This window comes from Corvus cornix, chromosome 11, assembly GCF_000738735.6.
Source record: "Corvus cornix cornix isolate S_Up_H32 chromosome 11, ASM73873v5, whole genome shotgun sequence".
Classification (NCBI taxonomy): Eukaryota; Metazoa; Chordata; class Aves; order Passeriformes; family Corvidae; genus Corvus; species Corvus cornix.
Window position 1 is genome coordinate 4,157,922 of NC_046341.1, and position 22,567 is coordinate 4,180,488.

A 22,567-nucleotide genomic window follows, 5' to 3' on the forward strand; every position below is an offset into this window, starting at 1 on the left:
CCCTCAAAGAGCAAATGCATCTGATAGATGCCCCGGGACACAAAGGGAAAGTCTGAAACATGAGACTGCAGAGTGGCCCCCGGGGAGGTAGCACAGGTGCAACTCAAACTGCAGCAGCCCAAAGGCACTTCTGCTCTCTGGTCCATGTGACAATGCAGCCCCCACATTTCCTGAGAATCCCAAGATAGAACCAGACACAGGAAAAGCAGCAAGTGAACTGCTGTCACCTCATTTTCCCTTGGCTTTCTTTGTGGGGTTGTTGGTTGTTTTATTTTCCTTCTAGTGTTCAAGCACCAGCAATAGAGTTCTATGTATATCACCACAGTCAAAGCACTGGGTAATTTCCCTCACAGGAATAGGGATAAAAAAAAAAAACAATATGAACACAATTATAACAGATCATAAACTTTTAATAGGATGCACTTCACTACCAAGACACAGTGTAGTTAAGGACTTATCCGTCATTTTAGGATTTCTTCTAAAGTGTTTTCTTTCATTTCAATAGAAAACAAAATCTCTTCCGAAACACAACTGTGTTCCTAGTCCACATTTTATGCAGACCTGTTCTATTTGCTCAGGTTTTGAGCAATATCTTAATTTTCACTCACTCTTTCTCCTGAGCAGATCTATTGCATAGTGTGTCTACTCCAAAACTAGTACTTCCAGGAAAATTAACTGTAACAACTATGGATAAAATCATGTTTTGTTTATATTTCAGGTACTAAACAGCTGCTACTAGATATTGCTACCAGATGTTTTAGAATTATATGCAACATTATGCTCAATCTTTACTTTTACAAAATTGCAAGCTAATAAAAGATGACACTGCTGTAGTCAAATGATTTATTAAAGGAAAAATCATTAAGCTCCTCTTAAGCTTCACACCCCACTACCCCAAATAACTCGTCATTATATACATCAGTGAGCAGGTGCAAATGTCTGTAGCACTTTGAAGTTTCAGTACTATCCCATATACCAATTATAAATCCAGATGCCTTTAACAGCCCCATGCACATCTGTCCATCTGAACCTGAACGTGTGATGACTTCATTCCGTGCTTAAACTACCTGCAGGATGACACAAATCAGGGTTTCACACAGTTCACACAAGGAGCAGCTTTTTCTGCCGCACAAATGAGCTCTTACACAGCCTAGGTAAGAACTTACACATTGAAAACACTTGGAATATAAACTCTGGGATTGCTGAGCAGCAGAAAACGCAAATATTTGGTGTGTTACATCCAATTTAATTTAGACACTTCAGTTTGCAAATAACTTAAAAAATTAGAACATTTGCTGTGTGATTTTAAGGGGTATAGAGGGTGGCTTTTTTAACAAAATCTTATAACCTGATGATAATCAAAGTACAGGTGTTATTTTGTACAAACTTCCCAACTGAAGTCACAGAGCAGCAATAGCCCATGTAGCCAACAGCCTTTCCCATCCACAATCACAATAAACATAGGTAACATCAAACAGGAGCCACAGTAATTATAGACCTGAAAACTGTCATGGGTTCTTCTGTGCTAATGAAGCCAGGCACAAATATAGTAAATCTAAACAGCTCCTTTCAATCTTCTAACAGGAAAATACACACATTAACTGGTCTACAGAGTACTTTAAAAGTTTGTGCAAACCTTTGTCTAGGCAAGCAAATAAAGATTCCCCCTAATTTTCCCCTCACATGTAGCAGCAGCAGGTCCTCACCAAGCAAAGCAAATTACCACAACCTGAAGCCGGTAGCAGAGCCCTTTAGAGTGGAAGGACTGGGAAAAGCTCCTCGAACTGTGTTCTAAATCAGAAGCAGCTTCACTTAAGTCAGGGAAACGCCCCTGGGACAACAGGGGGCAAGAAAAATTCAAGTGCAGAGTGGCTACAGCTTAGTTGTAGGAGTTAAACAGCTTATCCTGGAGCAGGAACATGTGTGTGTTACTTCATCAGCTTATTCTACCATGCAGAGGAAAAAGTAGCTAAATACAAGAAAGGAAAAGAAAAATAGATATAGTGAGGGAGATAAGCCAAAAATGATTGTTTATAACTTTAGATAGCAAATCCCCAGTTAATGTATACTAGTCTAGCTCCACTGAGGCCACTGTAGCCACACAATTTACACAGCTGAGCATCTGGCTCTAAATATTTAACTGTTCAGAATTCTAGTGTGCATCCTTGCGTAGCAGAGCTTCTCTGACTAATCACGCTAGAGGTAACCACATCTTAAGTGTGTAGTTCTAAATTGAGTAATATTACCATTAATAACAGTGCCTAATTAAGACATCTATAATGTTTTTAATGAGAAAAATTGAAGGTCCTTCTGGAATTTTTCCAGTCAAATTAATTCTGAGGACTTTAGACGTTATTACAAGCAATGTTACAGGAATAAAAATTAGGTCTAAATTAGGACATGTCACTGTACTTAAAAGCAGGAGGGGAAAAAAAAGGAAACACATTCCATTTTCTGCTTTACACACCGTTCTCTGCTATAACATCGCACCACAGGGGAAAATAAAAACACCATTTTGTGGTTTGCTCTAAGTTGCCCTGCATATAGTTATACCTGATGTATCTCTAAGGTCTGCTCATACTTTGACACTTTGCTTTAAGGCTCTTTTTAAATATCACATCAGTATTCCCTTGTGAGCAAGTATTTCCAGAATCTTAAAGTGACAATTCCTACTGGGCTGATAGATGCCCAAATCCTCATGGATATAATTCATATGAATTATGCTTGTCCGAAGAAATCCTTCTGTGAGGCTGCATGTTTAGGCAGGGAAGAAGTACTTGTGGTTAAAAATGATCAGATCCAGCCTGCCAAAACCACACAGGAAGGAAGGATCCACATGGTCCTGGAATGAAGCTCTTGAGGATAACAACCAGATATTTCAAAAAGCTATCAAACCCGGTAAGTTTTTATTTGTACTTCTCATAGACCAATCCTTCAAACTACTCCACACACATTTCTGGTCTGCAGCTGCCGTTGCTTTATCACTGCTCCCATTGTAAGAATTTAGCAAGCATAAACCCACAAGTGTAGTGCACAGCTGGATGAGGCTACTTGGAAGCTGAAAAGATTCTCAGTCCTTGCTCTTCAAAGCAGCTTATTTGAGCACTTGCTTTCATACCACTGATGGGAGTTTGAGTGTGTCAAAAATACAGAGGTTCAAAACCTGAGAGCAAAGAGTCAGTACTGGGTTCTGACTGGATTTTATAGTAATATCTTGGACTCAGAGGAACTTGGGGTGAATCCCAAAAGTTCAGAAGCTTCAATCTTAAGGCGTGAACTCAAGTTAAAAGAATAATGAGTTACAAACCAGGTATTACCTTTGGGGATAAAGAAGAGCCATTGTAGCTCAACAAAACACTGCCCTACACTGTGTGTATGACCCTACATCTATTCATACATATTTTCACATATATATGGATACACACAACACAGATATGCCTACACTTAACATCCTCCTCACTGTGGTACCTAATGCCTTCACATTTCTACACTCTCTACGATGAAACACTTGTCTCAGATCATTCTGATTCAAAAAAAAAAAAAAACCAACTTTGAGTTCTGCAATTCATTATGTCTTAATAAAGACAAACACAACAGTGTGTGTTTCAGGCTGGTCTGTTAATTAGGTGGCTTGTCCTTGAGACAGATTGCACAAAAGGCTTTTTTTTCAATGCATTGTACTAACACTGAGGATGTTGTCAGGCTTAGATAATATTTTGAATGGGCTTGCAGCTTACAATGATTACAGTTATGATAATAGCAAGGACATTCAGACATATACGTATTCCCTAATAGCTCAGGGAGGTTCATCCTCTTTCAAATCATAGTGTTGTTTACCACATCCTAGCTTAATTGAATTTAAGGACTCGCCAGAGAAAGAAAATCTGATTTTTATCTTCTGTTAATACCACAATATATTAAAAGAAGAAAATAAACAAAATGTTTATCTTTTATTAATGCTTGACAGATATACCTCTTGGACTTTTAGAAATTACATCACAATTATTGCTCTCAAGTATAATGTCAAAATGATGACAAACTTTAAAAATCAAGCATTTCTTTTCAAGATCTTGTCACTCAAATGCTGCATTCCATCTAAACATGCAAGTCTAAGAAAAAAGTGCTAGGATAGAACTAATATACACACTGCTGCCATAAATGCAAATTTGTATTTGAAGTGTAGCACTCATACTGGTTTATCATTGTTTTCTCACCAAGTGTTTCACGTACAGGAATCTGATGAATAATTATTCAAACAACAAACTCTTAACTATTAGGTTTAACCTCTAGTTTGAATTGTGTTATAAAGAAAAAAATCAAATCCATTTGCAGCAGTCAGCTGCCAGTTGTTTGATGTAAGACTTCTAGCAAGCACTTCACTGGGGACTCTAAGGACTGTCAGATGTTACTTTTGGGCTGCATAGATGTTACCATAGAAAGGAAATTACCAACTTGGTCGTGTGGGGAAGTTTGAGCAGGTCTCACTGCTTCCTTGCTTGGACTAGCTCCGAGTAAAATCACAAACACTGGGAAAGAGCGATGAGTGTGGCACTTCGAGCCGTCTGAGAAGCATCCAGTGCCTGCCCTAACACTTCACTAAGAGCTGTTGACTGCTCATAAATAGGTAGGTGAACACATTATTCTAATGAAGGGGAAAACTGTAGTAATTTGTTCTTTCATGCACAAGGACAGAAGCATTCCTAGGAGACCACCTCCACTCCTTTCTTTGATCACAGCAAACTGTAGACAGCACACAGAGAGAATGGGAACCTGATTCTTTCAGCAAGTTTAAAGCATGACAGAAGCACGGATCCAGCAATTGTCACATGTTCTAGCAGGTTTTTTGACCTTCTCTAAGAAGACCAACAAGTTCATGTCTTAATTCCCCAAGCGCCTTTGCCTATCAGGATGACAAAGAAGGATGAACTTGAAATGAAGGACAACCTGATGACTTCTGTGAGTCTGTGCAAGATGGGGTTTATCCAGCAATGGCAAGGAGCAGCTGAGAGTAATCCATTATCCATCTGCCAGGACTCGCATGGAACCTCATATAAAATATGTTTTTCAGTGCCTGATTATCATGATTTAGAAGGTAGAGGGAATGAGGTACAATAAATGCGAGAGGAATAAAAACTTATTGCAAGATAAATATTTTCTGCTTTTATTCTCAGATTTGTAAGCACACAATTGGCTTTAAATGCTCACAAGCAAGTTAATTTAAGTGGCCAAGCAAAGAAAATGTCAGAGTACTTCTGGGGAAAAAAAAAAAGAAACCTCAGGGAAAGAGGAAAATACTCTTAAAAACCCATTGATTCTAACCTTATTTTTCTTTAGGTAACACATTGATGCTAATAATGTATTTCAGATTATTGAACAAGAACAAAATGACAACAGTCAAGCTCCCCCTTCGGGTGAAGTCATTCTGTTAACCACAATTCCCCAAGTGCACTGAAAATACATCTTCATTGGCACAAGAAGCCTGCAACGTATCTTTAAGATGAGGACTAAATTCTGGCAGCACTGCACAAATAGAGGGATGGATTGCTCATTAAGATACAAATTAATTACTATAATTAAAGTAATTAGTTCAAATAAACAGAATGAGCAGAAGACTCTTTCCAAGATCCCCCAACAAGCCACATTGCTCTGGGTTCTCAGTAGCAGGATCAACACGTACTGATGGGTGATTGGGGGCTCCTGAGCTGTGACTGCAAACAAAGTCTACCTATTAAAGACTTCCTATAGGACTTTGCACAAGCTACTTTCTAGTTTTGCACTTGAGTTTTCCCTGCTCTTAAGTGATATGATCATCTAAATTCTGTGCAAAATCAGGAAAATAAAATCAGAGCTATAGTAACATACAGGAAGTGAGGTCCCTTCATTATGTCATGTTAATCATGGCCCCCAGTGATGCAATTCTGCCTTGAAAGACACACCCAGGTGTTTAACTGTAATAAAAAGCAGTAAAAGGCAATTGAGAAGAGTCACTTGGAATACAGGTCATCCGTCTGTCCCCACATTTGCATTACCCTCAATTGCATGGCTTCATGCCATTCCCATGCAGCTCTGTACTTGCAAGAGGCAGGTGCCCCAGCTAATTCAAATCATGGGAGACAACAAGTGTCCAACATCTCCTGAAGCTCAGCTCACCTGCTCAGAGCTATGATTTCAGTTATAACCTCAAAACTAACAAAACCTCATTGCTTAATTTCTCACTCTTCTAAATACTGGCACCTTTCGACTAAGAATTTAGTCTGCATAGTTTTTTATGCATCAGTTTCTGCCACTCTGCAGCTAACATATCAAAATTCCTGCCTGGTCTCCAGCAGTCCATAAAAATCTTACAGTAAATCCTGCAGCTCAAGATGTCCTGCTGGTACCTTGCTGGGTGCACTAGACAGCAAAAAGAAATAAACAGCTAATGTAAGAAAGAGCATTAACTTAGTTCCATGGAGCATGTAGAGATTTTTTTTTTATTTTCTGTTTTCTCTTGGTTCATAAAACAATTGAAAACTTTGGAAGTTCTGTGAAAAGCGGAGTTATTTCTCCCTGCCAGAAAAACAAGTTCTAGGGCAAAGATACACTCAGAAACCCCAGAAACCCTGGAGATCTGACTGCAGGACAGTCTGCAGACAGCAACTGAGCCCCCTCAGAGAAAACTGAGTTACTGCTTTATGTTATAATACCTTTTTTTTTTTTATAGTACAGAGATCTCTCACTGTTATGTTCCCAAGCCCCCTCCAGAGGCATGCTCATCAGATCTTGGGAATCTCTGGATAGGAGAAGCTCATCTTTCTAGTGCACAGAGAGGACATAATCCTGTGTCCCCAGACTGATGCTGCAACACTGATCTTGGCACTGGTCAATTCACAGACAGATTAAGATCCTTCATTTCCAATATACTTTTCTATATTACAAGTATAATGCAGCATTGAATATGTCAGGGACTACTCTTGGTGGCCAAAAAAAAAGTTAATGCTTTATAAAGTGCAGCTACCCACAAGACCACTCTGACATTTCAGGAGTCAAGAGGAGCTATTATTAGCTGTGTCTAATAATATTGCAAGTTCCCACCCATGGAATCTGTGTGCAATCCTCCATTGAATTGGCAGCCTTTGGCAGTATCACTGCCACATGATTTGAACCAGGCAAGTCTCAAAAAAGCTGCTCTAGCACTGTGTAGCCAACTAGAAAATACCTTCACTGCTCTAGGGAGACGAGTGATCCCTTTGGAATTGGTTTTTGGAACAGCAAACTAATGAATCACTAACAGCTCTAAAGTAGACAATGTATTGCAACACAGCATGTAGTGCTGCAGAGCTGAAGGAAATCTGTTTACAGTGCTTCAACAGACACTTGAAATCAAGATGCTCAAGAAGGATGAGGCTGTTAAGAGAGAATTGAGGCTCCAAGTACTGAAGCTCTAAGTGAAGTTATCCCCACCAGGACCATCAGCCATTCCTGGTGCCAGGGGTGGGCTCTGACCCCCAGGCACGTTAACCAAGCACGACAGGGTGAGGCACAGCTCAAGGGAGGGTGTCCACATAGAAACAGGGCAAAGGATGGAGCAAGAAATAACCCTGTTCTCTTGGGCCTGTTAGTGCTTGTCCTTCTGTGCTAACAGAGATCAGAAGTCACTTCTGTCATTCAGACACACTTAGTGCCAACCTTCCCCCAGCCACAGCCGCCTGGAAACCTTGTCACTGTGATTTATGTGATATTTGCTAATGGCACAGGGTTGACACCAAACTTTGCATTCAGGCCAAAGGTCAGCCTGATGCATATGGTTGGTGGGAAAAGGCACTGCTTTGCAGTTCAGATTCTCAGTGAAGCCACACAGTCTGAAAAGAGAAGCTAAAACACAAAAATACTATCAAAGTCCACACAGTTTGCTGGGCAAGGGGAAAACCAAAGCTCAAAACCCACTTCACACTAAGGACACTCAAAGCCATGGCTTTGAGGAAGCTCCCTGCCCTGCTTTTGCCCAGACAAAACTGGGCTGTTACACAAATCAGATGTTTTGGCCAAAAGGCCAGAAGTGTAGTCCAAAAAGTATGCAAAAAGGAGCATAAGTTTGAAGGGAACAGTTAGAGCTTTGTCTGGAAAAGACAACAATTTCAGTTTCAATTCACCATTGCTGCTTATGCAGTGACTACATATTTTAGAGCAGAGAATTACTAAATAAGACAAAATACCAGTTTATCCCTTCTTTTTCTCCTCCTCTTTTTAAGTCCACAAGCATTGCACACCTCCCAGTCCAGCAGCCTTATTTTTACATGAAGCTTTGCCACTAGCAGTAAACAAAACCAGAGAGCTTTCATTACAGGTGCTAAGGAAGCTGATCAATAGTTTACCCTTTCACACAAATATGTGGAAAAGGAACAATTTAAAAGACACATTGGTTATTATTTAAGCGGCTTTCTCAAGACTTGTTGTCAGTGAAATTCATGTAAATACAGCCACAGGAGGTGACTACACAATGAACCAAGGAATAAGAAAATGGGATGAGAAGGGAAAAATGTTTCTCTCTGCTGCACCAGACTTGACCAGTATATGACAGGCAGCAGTGTAGTACAAATAAATCAAACATGGATATCATTTACAGCTAAGAAGCTTCAGACCAAAAAAAAATCCAAATTCCACTGCAGTTACTGGAAAGTAGTTTTAGAAATATCAAAAATATCTGTAGCAATGCCAGATCAGAGCCCTACCCAGCTGCTGCACAGTCTTCCCTCCGTTCCCCACAGAGGGTCAAGATGAACATTTAACCTGGTCACCTCATTTAAAACCTACCCCTAACCCAGAACCTGACACACGACTCTGCACGCCCTGTGCATCTCTGGCGTGTAGGCTGGGAGAGATGGACTGCATGTGCTTGCTCTGCTTGTAAAGCAAAGGAATGTGCTCACAAAACAACCACAGTTTTATGAGGAAAAGAAGGGAGGATCTTTAGTTCCCATCATATTTGGAGCCTTATTCAGAACTGCACATCCTCCCCAGGAACAGTGATGCCACAGGGAGTGGCAGTGTCACAAGGCTGATGTTGCCCTGCCTCAGCCACGGTTCTATTTCCATCCCCTGCCCTTCCAGGAGGGTTTCAGCCAGACTGAGCTCTGCAGCCCTGACTGAACAGGGTACTTACACCACAGAGCACCCAGGGAATTACTCCCTTTTTAAAGCAGCTCACAGCAGTGTTACGAGGTGGCCGCATCCAAGCTAAGGCTGCAGCTGGCTGAGGATTTTGGCAGGAACTTCCCACAGGTGCCTGAGCCTTAGTTCTGTGTCAGTGTTACTGATTTAAAGTGACACTTCCCATGAAACCTTACGCTTGGAATACAGACACCTGCCCACCAGGCAAGTCAGTCAAGACCAGAGTGCCAATTATACAAGCATAGCATACCAAAAAATGAAGATTTTGGGATGCGGCAGACACCAACTACAGGCCAATCCCTGACCTGGGGAAATCAAAGTTGACCTGAACCTCTACACCGGTATCAGGCTAACTCACACATAGTAGAACAGGAGGAATAACAACGGAGCTCGGGCCTGGAGGCCTCTGTGCTACCCAGGCTCCCAAGGCAGAAATCAGGATGCTGGTTTGCTTGCAGTCATTATACGTGTACAAGAAAAAACTGCAAAGTAACTATTTTTCTATTTTTGTTTTCTATTCAGTGTTTTGAAAGGTCAAATGTATTTGCACTCTGCTGTGTTGCCTTTATCAGTGCTTAAACTCAAGCACTGCCAGACAAATCACGAGTCATACAAACACCCCAGAAATACAATGTCAGAAGCAGATCCATTGTACATGAATTGCACGCTCAGTTGTCAGGGGAGGATTGTTTCTGTTTTAAACATGGAAGGACCTGCAGAAAACTAGCAGCTAGTTTGCAAATGTGCCTGAAGCCAGGTCCTCTTCCTTTTAATCTCTTGTTCTTTAGCTGGCCTCCAAGAGTTGTCAGAAAAATAAGAGGAAAGGAATAAGCCTGTGAAATTATATATTAGCAAAAGTGGTAGGACAGGGGAAGTCACATAATATCTGACAAAAACCTTGGAGCATTTATCTTTTCTAGCAGTTGCCCCATTTCAGCAAGACATTGCCCAGCTCTTCCTGGTAGCTGCCTTGCTTCATATTTATTGCTAGAAAGCAGTATCAGAGCTGTATTTCCCCTCTGAGGTTCTCTAACCCTTTCTTACCTTTCAATTTTCTTTAGGACATACTCATGTCCATCAGTAAGCAGTTAAAAATCAAGTTGGTGTCACAGAGGGGACATGTGGCAAGTCACCTTCCTGACAAATAAACCAGCTTCAGAGAGTTAAAGCAACATGCAAACAGTTTCAAAAGAAATTGCAAAGTGTTGTCCTGCAATGAAGGCTGCTTTGGCCTCATAACTTATACCCAGTTTGTCTTCTGTTCTCTTCACTCCCATTCCTTCCCCATCCAGTTAGGCAATTAGAGGAAGGGATGTCCTAAGTTTATTTCATCTGTGTGATAACAAATTTCCCAAAGCATCAGCAGAATGGGTTTAATGATAATGAACACAACAACATCAAAGCAGTAAGAGATAAGTGTTGTCCATCAAGACGTAGAACAAATTATAATAAAGCCCCACCAAAACGTAAAATGTAAAAGAGAGTAGAGTTCTGTGGCAGCTAATGAATGCTGGAAATGGATACAGAGGTTTACAAAGGATTAAATTTCCTGCTTCTCAAAAACCAGCCTGCTGATATACACAAGTGTGCATAAACAGTATCACCATTTCCTGGTGCCAACAACTGCAGATCTAGATAGGAGCAAGAGCTCTGGATATGGGTGTCAGCCTAAGCTCTGAGGCAAGATTGTGTAAATGAAGATGTGGAAATCAGGCAAAATCAGTCTGTGCTCCATTCCTGTATCACAAGTAGAAAAGGCTGCTTTCCAAATCCTAACAGCTGCAAAAAGTGACAGCACATTGAATACCATTTTGTTTTTCTTTTGGTTTTGCTTTCCCTTCCATTTTTGTTCTTTAAGGTTTGCTCTTCTTTCTCATATTCCTCAGTCAACCAGTGAAAAGGAGAAGTTCAGCAGCTATGTCAGCATGTTTATTAACAAATTACTACCCCAGCGCTTCTGGCCCCAGGAGATCACCAACCTAACACCATTATTGGGGTAAATGAAATTCTCTTTTCCACATGTGCAGAAAGGACTGAGGGAGAAAGGAATAGGGTAATATGAACATAGCAGGAAAAGAGCAAGGTTTGGGCCAGATACCTAAGTACTTAAACTACAACTCTTCGAGTTCCCTACTCCATTAGCCAAAGGTTAGAGCTTAACACTGCACTAACTCTGGAGAATCTGCAGATTACCCAGTGAAAATATGACCTATGTGAAATGTTAAAGGAAAGTGACCCCTTAGGTGTGTCTGATTTTCACCATAGTGCAGGAAAACCTTCATCATCTTCTCTTCTATCACCAAAAGAAAAACATCTATAAGCACCAAGAGCAGGGATGGAATTTCCAGCAGAGCCTGTTGAAGCCCATCTATGAGAAGTTAAACCAAATAGTAAAAATTATTAACCCTTTCCCCCAACACTAGGAGTTCCGGAGGAAAGTGTGAGTATAAAAACTAAAAGCACTCAGACTATCTGAATTATTTTAAAGTGATGGAGCAAAAAAGAGAAAAAAGTAATTTGAACAAGGAAATTACAGGAATGTTGATGCTTCCAGTCAGCCTGGAGGTAAGGCAGAGAGAGCCATTCATGCTGTGCACTATGGCTTTTTATTCCTACATATCCCAGCTAGACTCCACAAACACACAGCATGCAGAAATCAGAAGTCAAGGACTAGTTGGAGAAACAATTCTGTTCAGGTTCAACATGAGTTATTGCAGACAAGCAAGTCAGTTTGTTTTACTCAAACTCCTTCACCCACCCCATAATCAATGTTTAGCTCCCATGCACAGCAAGAAACAGGTTCTGTGCTTGTGTGCCTTTGACTCCTGAAGGAGGAAAAAGCTTTGAAAATTGTATTCTTGGGAAGCAAGTGCGAGAAGTCTGAATCCTCATTTCAGAGAGACAAACACAGGAAGAAGCAGCTGTTCCACAAACTCAGGCAGTGGCTTTCAACAGTCCATACAAATCTACAGAGTCTCGTGTTTTGGGCACGTAACAAACGGTGCAGCCACATGTCTTAGTCCTCCCAAGAATTTAAACATTTGGGTGTGTCTCCCTAACAGAAGCACCTTAGGTCAGCGCTATCCTACTTCCAGAAGTTAACCTGGGAGGGAGACAGCCACGAGCAGCAGCTCACCTCCTGCCAGAGGAGCCCAAGCTTTTGGCAGCTCTGCCTCCTCCAAACTGAGGAAAGGAAGGAAGAAAGGAACCTCTATCAGTGAGCAGATGGTGGGAGAAATATTCTGCCACTGAGACTGTGTCTCCTGTTGCAGTGAAAAGATGCAGCACCTCTGCCCTACCCAAGCACTGGAGCAGAGTTTGTTGCGCATTATCTCTCCCCATTTTCTACCCCAAACTGCTTTGGTCTGAAATGCCTTGAGTGTAAATAGCACTGCCAGCCTCCTGCTCCTCCTCTGCTCCAACTGACCATTGTGCCAGCAGCCACCACAAACACCAGCTATGAGCAAGCACACTCCATTTCCTTATGCCTAAAGAACTCTGTACAGTTATGATTATATTTTTATCTTCTTATTTCCTCTACATGTAAATAACTATTGTACAGAGATAGGCAGTTCCTTGGCAAATCATAACTAAATACATTCTTGAAAGCTGAGCTGCATTATTAAAATACTACTGAAGACACCACCTTCTGATTGGCCTAAAGACTGAATTTATTCTGGGCTCCCTCCAATCAGAATTAATCTGTCTGGAGTACAATGAAGTGTCACCACTGAATCAACATCAGCAGCCCAAGTGACAGCAGCTGACATCATTACTCACCTAAGATAACAGGCCTCAAGTCATTGAAACAGGCAGATGTTGGAGGCTGTCTCCTATTTCAGAATAATGTTCCTGTCGTAACTGAGCAGTTATTTTAGGGAAGCAAGGATAAATTCATTACCATTTGTAGGGTGCTCAGATATCACAGCAATAGAAGCCATGTAAGCATCCTGGTACGCGCACAGGAGGAATGCACGTGGCATTGACACCAACCATCCTTCACCCAGATAGCAAAAGGAGGGGCAATGCAATCAATCCACATCCACTGGAGACTTGCTCCTGCATTGGTGCGAGCAGCAGTGCTTTGCTATTGCAAACACACAAAACTGAAGTTGAGAGATGTGCAAGACCCGCAGTAATTTCGACAAGAGACAATTTCACTATTTATTACCAGCATCTTTATCTTACTTCCCAGTAACACATGGTATGTGAATTTATCAGCTGCTCTTTTCCCAGATTACAATAATCAATACCCTCACCACACAAAGTACCACATTTCTGCATTGATAACTGTACTGCAGAGATCAACAGTTAGGGAAAACTGTTCATGACATTTAACATTGGAGATTGCATTCTTGTTTATTATTTTTAAAAGAGATCTTGTAGTTTAAAGCATTAGAAGAAAACAATTATTTCAAAACTGTATGTCAGAGGCTTATCTATTCCCAAAAAGCAGGGAATGTGGGTGCAAGGAGGTGTGTTTCCCATTGCTCCAGGCTTTCCTGACCATCCCTTCAGCTTTGTTCCACCGAATAACAACTCCTGCAATGGTATTGCCACATTCCACACAGAGTTCCACAAGGCCAAGGCAAGACAGAAAACGGATTGAGAGTGCTCAAGGCCAGGCTGGGCAGGGCTTGGAGCAACTTTATCTAGTGGAAGATGTCCCTGCCCATGGCAGGGAGTTGGAACGAGATGATCTTTAAGGTCCCTTCCAACTCCAACCATTTTATGATTCATTATTAAAGAGAGATGATCAAATATGCACCTGACTAGTTTAGTGTTCAGGTCAGAGCTGTGTATCAGTAAACTGACAGAAATATCAATATCCATAAATCAAGATTTATAGAGTTCAGAGTCCAGTTAGTTCAATCTGATCATGAATTATGAAAACAAACATTTTGGAAAACAATAAAACCACTTTGCCTGACACACAATACAACCTTCAGGTAGCAAGCTAGTACACATGCCCAGAAATCAAAACTGACTTTTATGTATTGTTCTATTTTAATGTCATTCTCATTTATCTCTACCCACGGGTATTTCATTTTGCATTTCACCTGGATAATACCCAGGACTTCCTGGCACTTGCAAGACCAGTTATCTCGGCAGAAGGACAAGCTGAACACCTTTTAATTTGGCCAGTTATTTAACTGTACAGAACAGCTCAAATCCACAGCTGAGATATCCATTCTTGCTGCAGAGCGCAGTAGGAGTTGCTCAGCTTCCTCTGACAGAGCTCTGAAACAATGGGTTTAATGGGGTGGGAAATGCCCATGCAATGCTAATGCCTAATTCCATCTCCTTTCACTTAGGGAGCAAAGTAGCAGATGCTCTGGATTTCCTGCTTTGTCAATTTCAGAGCAGTGCTACGTTCAGTTCTCACATTTTGTTATAGCTGTTTGTTGTCTGATAAAACGTGGTTCCTCAGGGACAACGCAGGGCTGTCTCAAGAGAAGTGTATAAATAACACCTTATTTGGCAGCAGAGGAACTCAAAGCAAGAAAGTTTGTCTATGGGAAAATGCAAGATCCTGGGGACACTGTTTCTGGGGTTTTCTCTGCTCCCAAGCAGTTACCAACCGTTGGCTGAAAATTATATTGTAATTAGACACAAGAAAACTTTAACAGGCTAAGGAAGGGGAAATTTTACATGATGCTCTCCTGCCTCTATCCTTATATGTTGTCTCTACAAGCTGGGGATCGTACTCCTATTTCAGGCAGCTGAGATATCTCCCTTTATACAGTGACCCCATGAACAACTGCCAGCGCTTGTTTTACTCTTATGGGTTCAAAATCGCCCGCATTTGACTCCAGCACTCTTTATTGACAACTTGCACAGAAGCCCAATTCCAAGTTATACCAAGAAGATGAAAAGAAAGAGATTAAGTGTCTATAAAGTAGATGAGCCAATTATCAGCATGATAAGTGCTTTGTAACATGTTTGGGGTTTTTTGCTCCATAGCAATTTGAACAAAACTCAATGTGTCGACACTTTTATGGATTGATTTGAAGCAATAGAAGAAATTATCCATCCTCTTTCTACATGTGCCACAGATGTGTTCCTGCCCATGTGGCAGCCAGCCATTAATGCAGAGAAGCAGGACTCCCTCAGCTGTGTTTCCAGCCAAGTCTGTCAACCTTGCCTTGGAGCAGGAAGGGAGATCTCACACCCAGCCCAGGGGAGGGAGAGGGGTAACCAACAGCAGCCCTCAGCACACAAGTAGTGACAGTTGAGCTAACCTGAGCTTACAGGTACAGAGATTTGCAAGGGAGCATCTCTTATCCTAAACTCCAGCTGTATGTATAAATATTTCTTTGCATACTGCCACGTTAACCTCTCAACAGCCTAGAACCTCTAATTTGCAGCATTTTGAGTCCATGTTACACACAAGTTCCACAAGGTTCCATCTGCCACGATTACTCAAAATCCTAAAACCTCTGAAACTTTTAGAAACACACTTGCTGTGTGTACTGTTAACACTGCCTTCATACACACAAGAATTATTTGCTCTTCATTATGTACCAGGCTGCAAAATCCTTGGGCATTAAATATTAACTTTTAGAAATATATACATTGTCATTACTAATAAGAAATTAAGCATTAGTTGTTCACAGCAAGAGAATGAAATAATTTAGACTGAAATAGATACCTATGAGTGGTTTGCTAGGGGTTTTTTTAGTTATTTAAATGATAGTTTTGGGAGTAGAACCTTTATCAAATGGAGTCTAAGGAATCCTAGGTAATAAAATATTAATTTCAGGGAGCTGCGTATGGGTATCTAATTTTAAGATATTTCAAAAGCTTGAAGGTGGATGTTCTGTTTTCTAAGAACAAGGCCCATAAAGATACCAAATTAAACATCCATACATGGACATTCATAGATATCAGAAGTTATTTAAACACCTTAATCAGCTTTTCCAAGTGGTTAGAGATACTGAAAACTGCTGTGTGCTGAAAAGATTCACCCCACTCTTAATACCTCATATTTATTTTAGTCTGTTCATAGAACTGCTTTAACCAGCTCCATCAAACCAAATCTTAAAATCCTTCTTTTTTTCCTCTAGTCAAGAAAGTTATTGGTGCAAAACAATAGAATATTGGATAAGATAGAAGCAGAATGAGTTCCCCTCATACGAAACAGTAAGGCTTTCAAAGAATTAGATTCTTCCATTTGACACAGTATACAGTCCACATCACACACAAAAAAAAATTTAAAAAGCAGCAGTGGGCAAATTTCCAAGACCTCTGAATAATGAAACAGTGGTTAATAAATCAAGTCTTCTTTTTCTCTCCTCTTTGGCATTTAATATCCTACTGATTTGTGTACACTAACATTGTGTTAGCTGCAGGACACATGAAGTGACAGAAGAACACAGCCTCCCATCTGGACTGGTCCCATCCATCTGGTGATTAGGGCAGGGCAGAGTGCAACCATATGGCCGTGATCAAGAACCCACTAATAGCATCCAGAGTGAACCGGGAAGCGCCATAGCCCACTTAGTCTCCTAAGGATGATAAATGCCTCTCATTCTGTTTCTCCTCCCCAGTGGACATTGTAAATTTGTCTTTTTGCCTACACAGATGAACTCTAGTTAGAATCACAAAATACGTGGCATTGGAAGGGACTCGCAAAGATCATTGAGTCCAACTCATGGCCCTGCACAGTACCATCCTCCAGAGTCACCCATGTGCCCAAGAGCGTTGTCCAAACTCTTCTTGAACTCTGTCAGGCTTGGTGCTGTGACCGCTGCCCTGGGGAGCCTGTTCAGTGCCCAACCACACTCTGAGTGAAGAACTTTTTTGTAATACCAAACCTAAACCTCCTCTGACACAACTTCAGGCCATTCCCTCGGCTCCTGTCACTGGTCACACAGAGCAGAGATCAGCATCTATCCCTCCTCTTCTCACTGCACTGTAGCCGCAGTGAGGTCTCTTCTCATTCTCCTCCAGGCTGAACAAGCCAAGTGCCCTCAGACACTCCTTACACAGCTTCCCCTCAAGGCCCTTCTCCATCTTCATTGCCCTGCTTTGGACACTCTCCAATAGTTTAATATCTTTGTTATATTTTGGTGACCAAAACTGCCCTCAGCACTCCAGGTGAGGCCACCCCAGTGGACAGCAGGGCAATCCCCTCCCTTTCCCAGCTGCCAAAGCTGTGCCTGATGCCCCAAGGACACAGTTGTCCCTGCTGGCTGGAATACCAGTGATACACACCAAAACAGCAAGTTTAGCCCCTGTAACCGTCCATGAAACGATTAAAAAACCTGCTAACCTGACCTTTCTACTCAAAGTCCTAAATGAAGCCCCCATCCTCTGGAAAGGTTTATGCTGTCATAGGAGCTCCAGAACCTGAGGCCTGAATCCTGACACATGGCACGCTGGAGATTAGAGATTCACTCCAGCAGTGATGCAGGAAGAGTGGAACACTGAGGGCTCTGTTATCTGGTTCGCTTTTACATATTAATAGAATGGGAAGAGCCTGCTTATCTTGCAGCAAACAGGAAGAAAAGGAAGGCAGAACTTCACAACTCCTTGAAGGGGCACCGCTGTTGCCATCCACGTGGTTCTAATAGTCCCTGTGACACCAGTCTATTGAGATAGCTTTTAGGAATACTAATTTCTTAGCTGCCAAGCCACTAAAAGCCAAGTCAATAACCCCCAGTGAATCACAACACAAATATCACATGTGGTAAAACAACCTTTTTGAAGTTTTGATCATCAGAAACAGAAAGCAGGTCCCAACATATCCCCTAAGCTACATCTTAGGTTGAAGGATTGACTCTCAGGGGTACACAAAGTGGGATTTAATTGCCATAACTGCAGAAGCATTTTCATGTTTTCACTTGTCTACTATAACAACCCCCCTCACTTAGCAGTAAGGATTGTGGTCAGGTCCTGAGTAAGGATATTTTTAGAGGTTAGAGCTGTAGCCAAAAACCATCCTAATTCGCTACTGCCAACCTTCCCTCCAAGGTAATGTTTGAGAAACAGGACAGCACAACTGCTGGAATGGCTCTGTGTTTTGGGAGACACTGTCTTGTGAATGAGATATGCAACTGGAAGATCTTTTTTGGCTGCATAGCCGAAAATGATGGCCTGGAACTGTGGGGAGCAAGTGTCAGCCTGCCCACAAAATGTTCATCAGTACAAATCATTATACATAGTGATGGACAATCGAGTTTCTCTAACATTTTTAAAGCATTTTTACAACTCTGATATGACACAAGAGCCACAGGACTTCTCTAGAACTCAAAAATAATAAGACCTACAGCAACATGATAGGGAAATACTCGATCAGAATTTGAGCGTTATCTGCAATGTTGTATCAACACACTTGTGTGAGCAAGACTTGTTTTTCCTGAAGCTGTTCAATTTCTTTTGCTTTCAGTACCTGGGTGCTGCCTTTCAAGCTGTGCATGGAGCCCTCTTCTGGAGAAATTTGAACAAATAAAAGCTTAAGAATGCAGCAGTGTGGGCTCTGCATTAGGGGAAAGAGTTTGAGGACTAATTTTCTCTATTCAGTCTAATGACAAGCTTGTAAAATCCATACATTTTTCCAATTTAATTAGTTGCAACCCAGTGAAACGTGACAGTTATTGTTAAAACCATCAAAAATACGGGGTTTTTTCCTCACCTTCTAAGCTTTACTCACAAATTTTGAGTCATCTGTCTGCATGAAACGCATAACATAGAAAAGGAAGCCTGTGAACCACTTTTGTTTTAAAACAAATATTTTGTACATCGGTTTTAGAAAATGTCCTTTGGGGAAAATGTAAAACATGCAAATTTTTAAATCTATCAGATCAGAGTATACATTTACTGCTTACTGTACCTTGTATAGTGAACTGCATAAGCTACCAGAGTACATTCAGTTTTTATTGTCAGCTTCAGATCAATAAAGCTGCACATCATAGTTATGCTTTGGAGTTTACAGGTGAGTCTGAATTAAAGGATTACTTGAAACATCTTTCTCAGTTATTCCAGCTAATGCTTAGTTTTCCTCTTGGTGAAAACAGAACAGTTGGTAGTAGTGTAGACTAAATCTTTGCAAATTAAAAAATTAATTTATTGCCCACCTGTTTATTGCATACATACTTAATGGGCTGCTTTGTTGAGATGAAAAAGTGATTCCCCATCTTCATCCTTTTAATGCCTCAAAAGACAATTTTTTTATACTTTAAAAAAGCAGTTGAATTAGAGGCAGACCAAGAAAACACAAAACCCAAGTTACTTATTTTAGAAATAGTCTTTTCATAAAAAAATAAGCCTTTTATAGTTCGCATTCCTATTGATATAAAAAAATTTCCTCAAACTTTTTTCTACACTGTAAACCTTGCTGTCATTACTTTGAAATTAAGTTATTATTAACTTCTGCTTCCACAGAAAGTATTGCATTACTAGATTCCTCCTGCTTAGAAAGAATTCTATCAAACTTGATCCTTTCTGGTTCCACTAGCATTGCATTATAGGAGACAGTCTTGCTACTCCTAAGGGAGAAAAAAAGAAAACTTGCAGAAAAAGATCCCCAAATGTGTTACAACCACTACACAGCCAGATGGCTGCATTTGTTTAATATGTTGTTTCTCACATTCTTCTGTTTACTTTTCCTGTCACATGAAATTTGTGCATGTGCTGTGTCAAAGAGAAAAGCCAAACAGTGTTTCAGTGAATTCCATTTCTTTCTCTAGCATGGCACCCACTCCAATTCATACTTTAACCTGCCGGTACTCAACAACCTAGACCTGAAGACAGAATCACATACACTTCCATATTATAGTCTGATTCATTCCTCAATCCATTAACTCTTGACATGATCTAGAAAGTAAACTTGGAGATGCATTAGCTCACATGGTGGAGAGAGACATTTCCAGATAGAGCTATATATGCTGATAAAGAGGGTGGAGTGCAGTTGGAGCACTTAAGCTGGAAGCAATGCCAAAGCACCACAAGCTCAGCCCTGCAATACAGCAGAACTAATCCCAGCCCAGCCTGGGAATAAACTCTGAAGTATCACTGAAAGTTAAAAATAAAGTGCACAGGTGTTTTCAGAATCAGGTGTCTGCACATTGTCAGATTTTAAGAAGACATTAGTGTTAAAATGCCAGTTATGTTTAATAGGCCTTAGAAGTCTGTCCTCTTGTATCACATACGTACTGCTTTCCTACAAGGGACCACTAAAGAAAATCCAAACTCAAGCTGATTAATTCAGTGGCATGTTAGAGAAGCTGTACCAAAAAAAAAAAAAAAAAAAAAAAAAAAAAAAAAGACTGAAAAACAGAGAGAAAGCCAAGCAAAGCAGATGGGAGGTCTCAAAGCCAAGATGAGAGAGCACCAGTTCTGTACATCCACAGGTTACCTTTCCACTGCCTGCGCCCTCCCCCAGCCCCTGTGCTCCCTGAGCACTGCCTCCCATTGCCAGCCCAGCTGCCTGCCCAGGCTGAATCTCAGCCCACTGGTGGCAACTTCTCCTCCCCTGGAGCTCTCTGCGTATCCCCAGCCCAGGGGACACTGCTCAGCCCTCCCAGAGCAGCAGCTTGGCCACTCTCCTGAGCCAGTCCCGGCAGAGCCAGAGGCTGCCCTCGGACACTGCCAGGGAGCCCCAGCCCGAGCTGGCAGAGCAGCCCTGCCAGGAGCTCTGCATGTGGTACCAGCACACGCTGGTCGGCACCAAACCTATGGCCCAAGGCAGCTGCTGTCATTTGTTCCACTCCCCGGAGCAGGGTTGTTATCCCGAACCCACCCAAATGCCTTTGTGCTTGCTCACTCCAAATCCCCAGCCACCGAGCCTCCCGCTGTCCCACAGCTCCAGCCACCCACCCCCAGACACTGACTCCTGATCGGGTTAAACCAGGACATACATGTCCTATCCTTGACCCACAGCATGTGCGCATTCCGTTCACCCTGCTGCCTCCTCCTTACACTGTGTAGCTCCTCTCAGCAACAGAGCCCTCCCAATGGTGATTCCTCACCATTTTTCTCCTTGTTGCCCTGTTTGGGATAGCAGACCAAATGCCTGCTGGAGGTTGCAGTTACACAAACACAGAGGCTCAAGCTCAGCGTCCCAGCACTTGTTTGCCACTAAACCCCTACCAGCCCTCTAAGGGTTAACAAAACCTCTCGGTCGCAAGTCAAAAAGGAATTAACTTTCATCCCTGCTCAGTGCAGAGGATCTCAGCCCACTGTCACTAAATCCAAGTTTACAGAACTCCTAAGACGAAAGGAGGGAGAATGCACTTAAGCTGGACAACAACAAAGGATTTCCAAACCTGCCCTGAGCTTCCCAAAAGCGAGCCCTGTAACGGCAGCAAGAGGAAAAGAGAGTAACCGGGAGGTGCTGAGAAGTGGGAGCCCAGCGAGTCCCTGTGCTTTGACAGGCAGCAGCAGCGGGGCTTTAGCAGCTCCGTGCTTTTGAGGCTGGGTGTTTTTTCCTCTGCTTTCTGGCGGAGGGGGATCTATTACATTTAATAAGAGAAAGGCTACAGAGCAAGTCACTAACAGAGTATTGCACATCTATCAGGAGAGTACGGGGAAGGGAGCCTTTTGCAAGGTCTGATTTTATTTTTCCTCCATATTCCCCTCTCCAATTCTTTTATAAAAAGAAAGCAATAAATAACGTGAGCTGCCTGCAACAGCCTATAAACCTACTACCCAGCACAAGCCACAGAGGAAAGAGGCAAATCAAAGTTGCAGCATTTGATATGACAGAAAATACTGCCGCTGCAGCTGCAACCGAGACACTTGAAAGATTCCCCCCACCACCCTTCCTGAAGGGACACAAAAAAATGCTATATATCACACAGCAAATTGGTTGTAATTGTAAATCAGGGAACTATGAGATCCTACATTCCTAGCAACTGGCTTAGAGCAGAGATCCTGCATCTTTAAACAGTAATTCAAGCAATGTATAATTACTAAGAAATCAGAGCTGAATTACAAATACTTTCAAATCCAAATGCACAAAAGCAGAAAGATGAAAGAAAGCAAGGGAAAAACACACATTTCTTACCTGGGACAGCAGAAAAGACAGAGTAAGTTGAGTTTTGTGCTGCATTTTGCCAGACTAGAAGGTACCAGAGGCTTTTTCATTCATGCACTCGGCTGCACTGAGCATATTTTCACTGTGAAACAGCCTTTGAGAAGAGACTCTGCCTTGAGAGCCAGCCAACTTCCCAAATAGATCAGCAGCATCATCACTAAAGCATTGGATAGAGTCTGATGACCAGAACCAATGGCTTTACAAGGATGATTTCTTCACAAAGCATCCCCATTTTGCATCACACATATCGGGCAAGCACCTCTACAAACACAGCACCTTTAGGAAGCATTTTGCTTTGGTGTATTTCTGTGTTTAGTTTCAGTCTAACACATCATGCTTTACAGATCTCAATAGTATTTTCCCTTGTAGAGAGTGGAA

The 22,567-nt window shown here is 41.7% G+C and overlaps 1 protein-coding gene across 2 annotated transcripts in view; it reads right to left on the minus strand.

The window, feature by feature from the left end:
* The window catches only part of CDH13 (cadherin 13), a 447,757-nt gene extending 425,431 nt beyond the window's left edge, over positions 1 to 22,326 (minus strand). Inside the window, exon 1 of one of the 2 annotated variants that reach the window (XM_010403504.4) lies at positions 22,160 to 22,325. In XM_010403504.4, the coding sequence (XP_010401806.1) occupies positions 22,160 to 22,204 (45 nt within the window). In that variant the 5' untranslated portion in view covers positions 22,205 to 22,325. Of the gene's footprint in view, positions 1 to 22,159 lie in introns of both variants that reach the window. The other variant, XM_019288275.2, reaches the window with a different exon arrangement.
* Between the last annotated feature and the right edge of the window lie 241 nt (positions 22,327 to 22,567).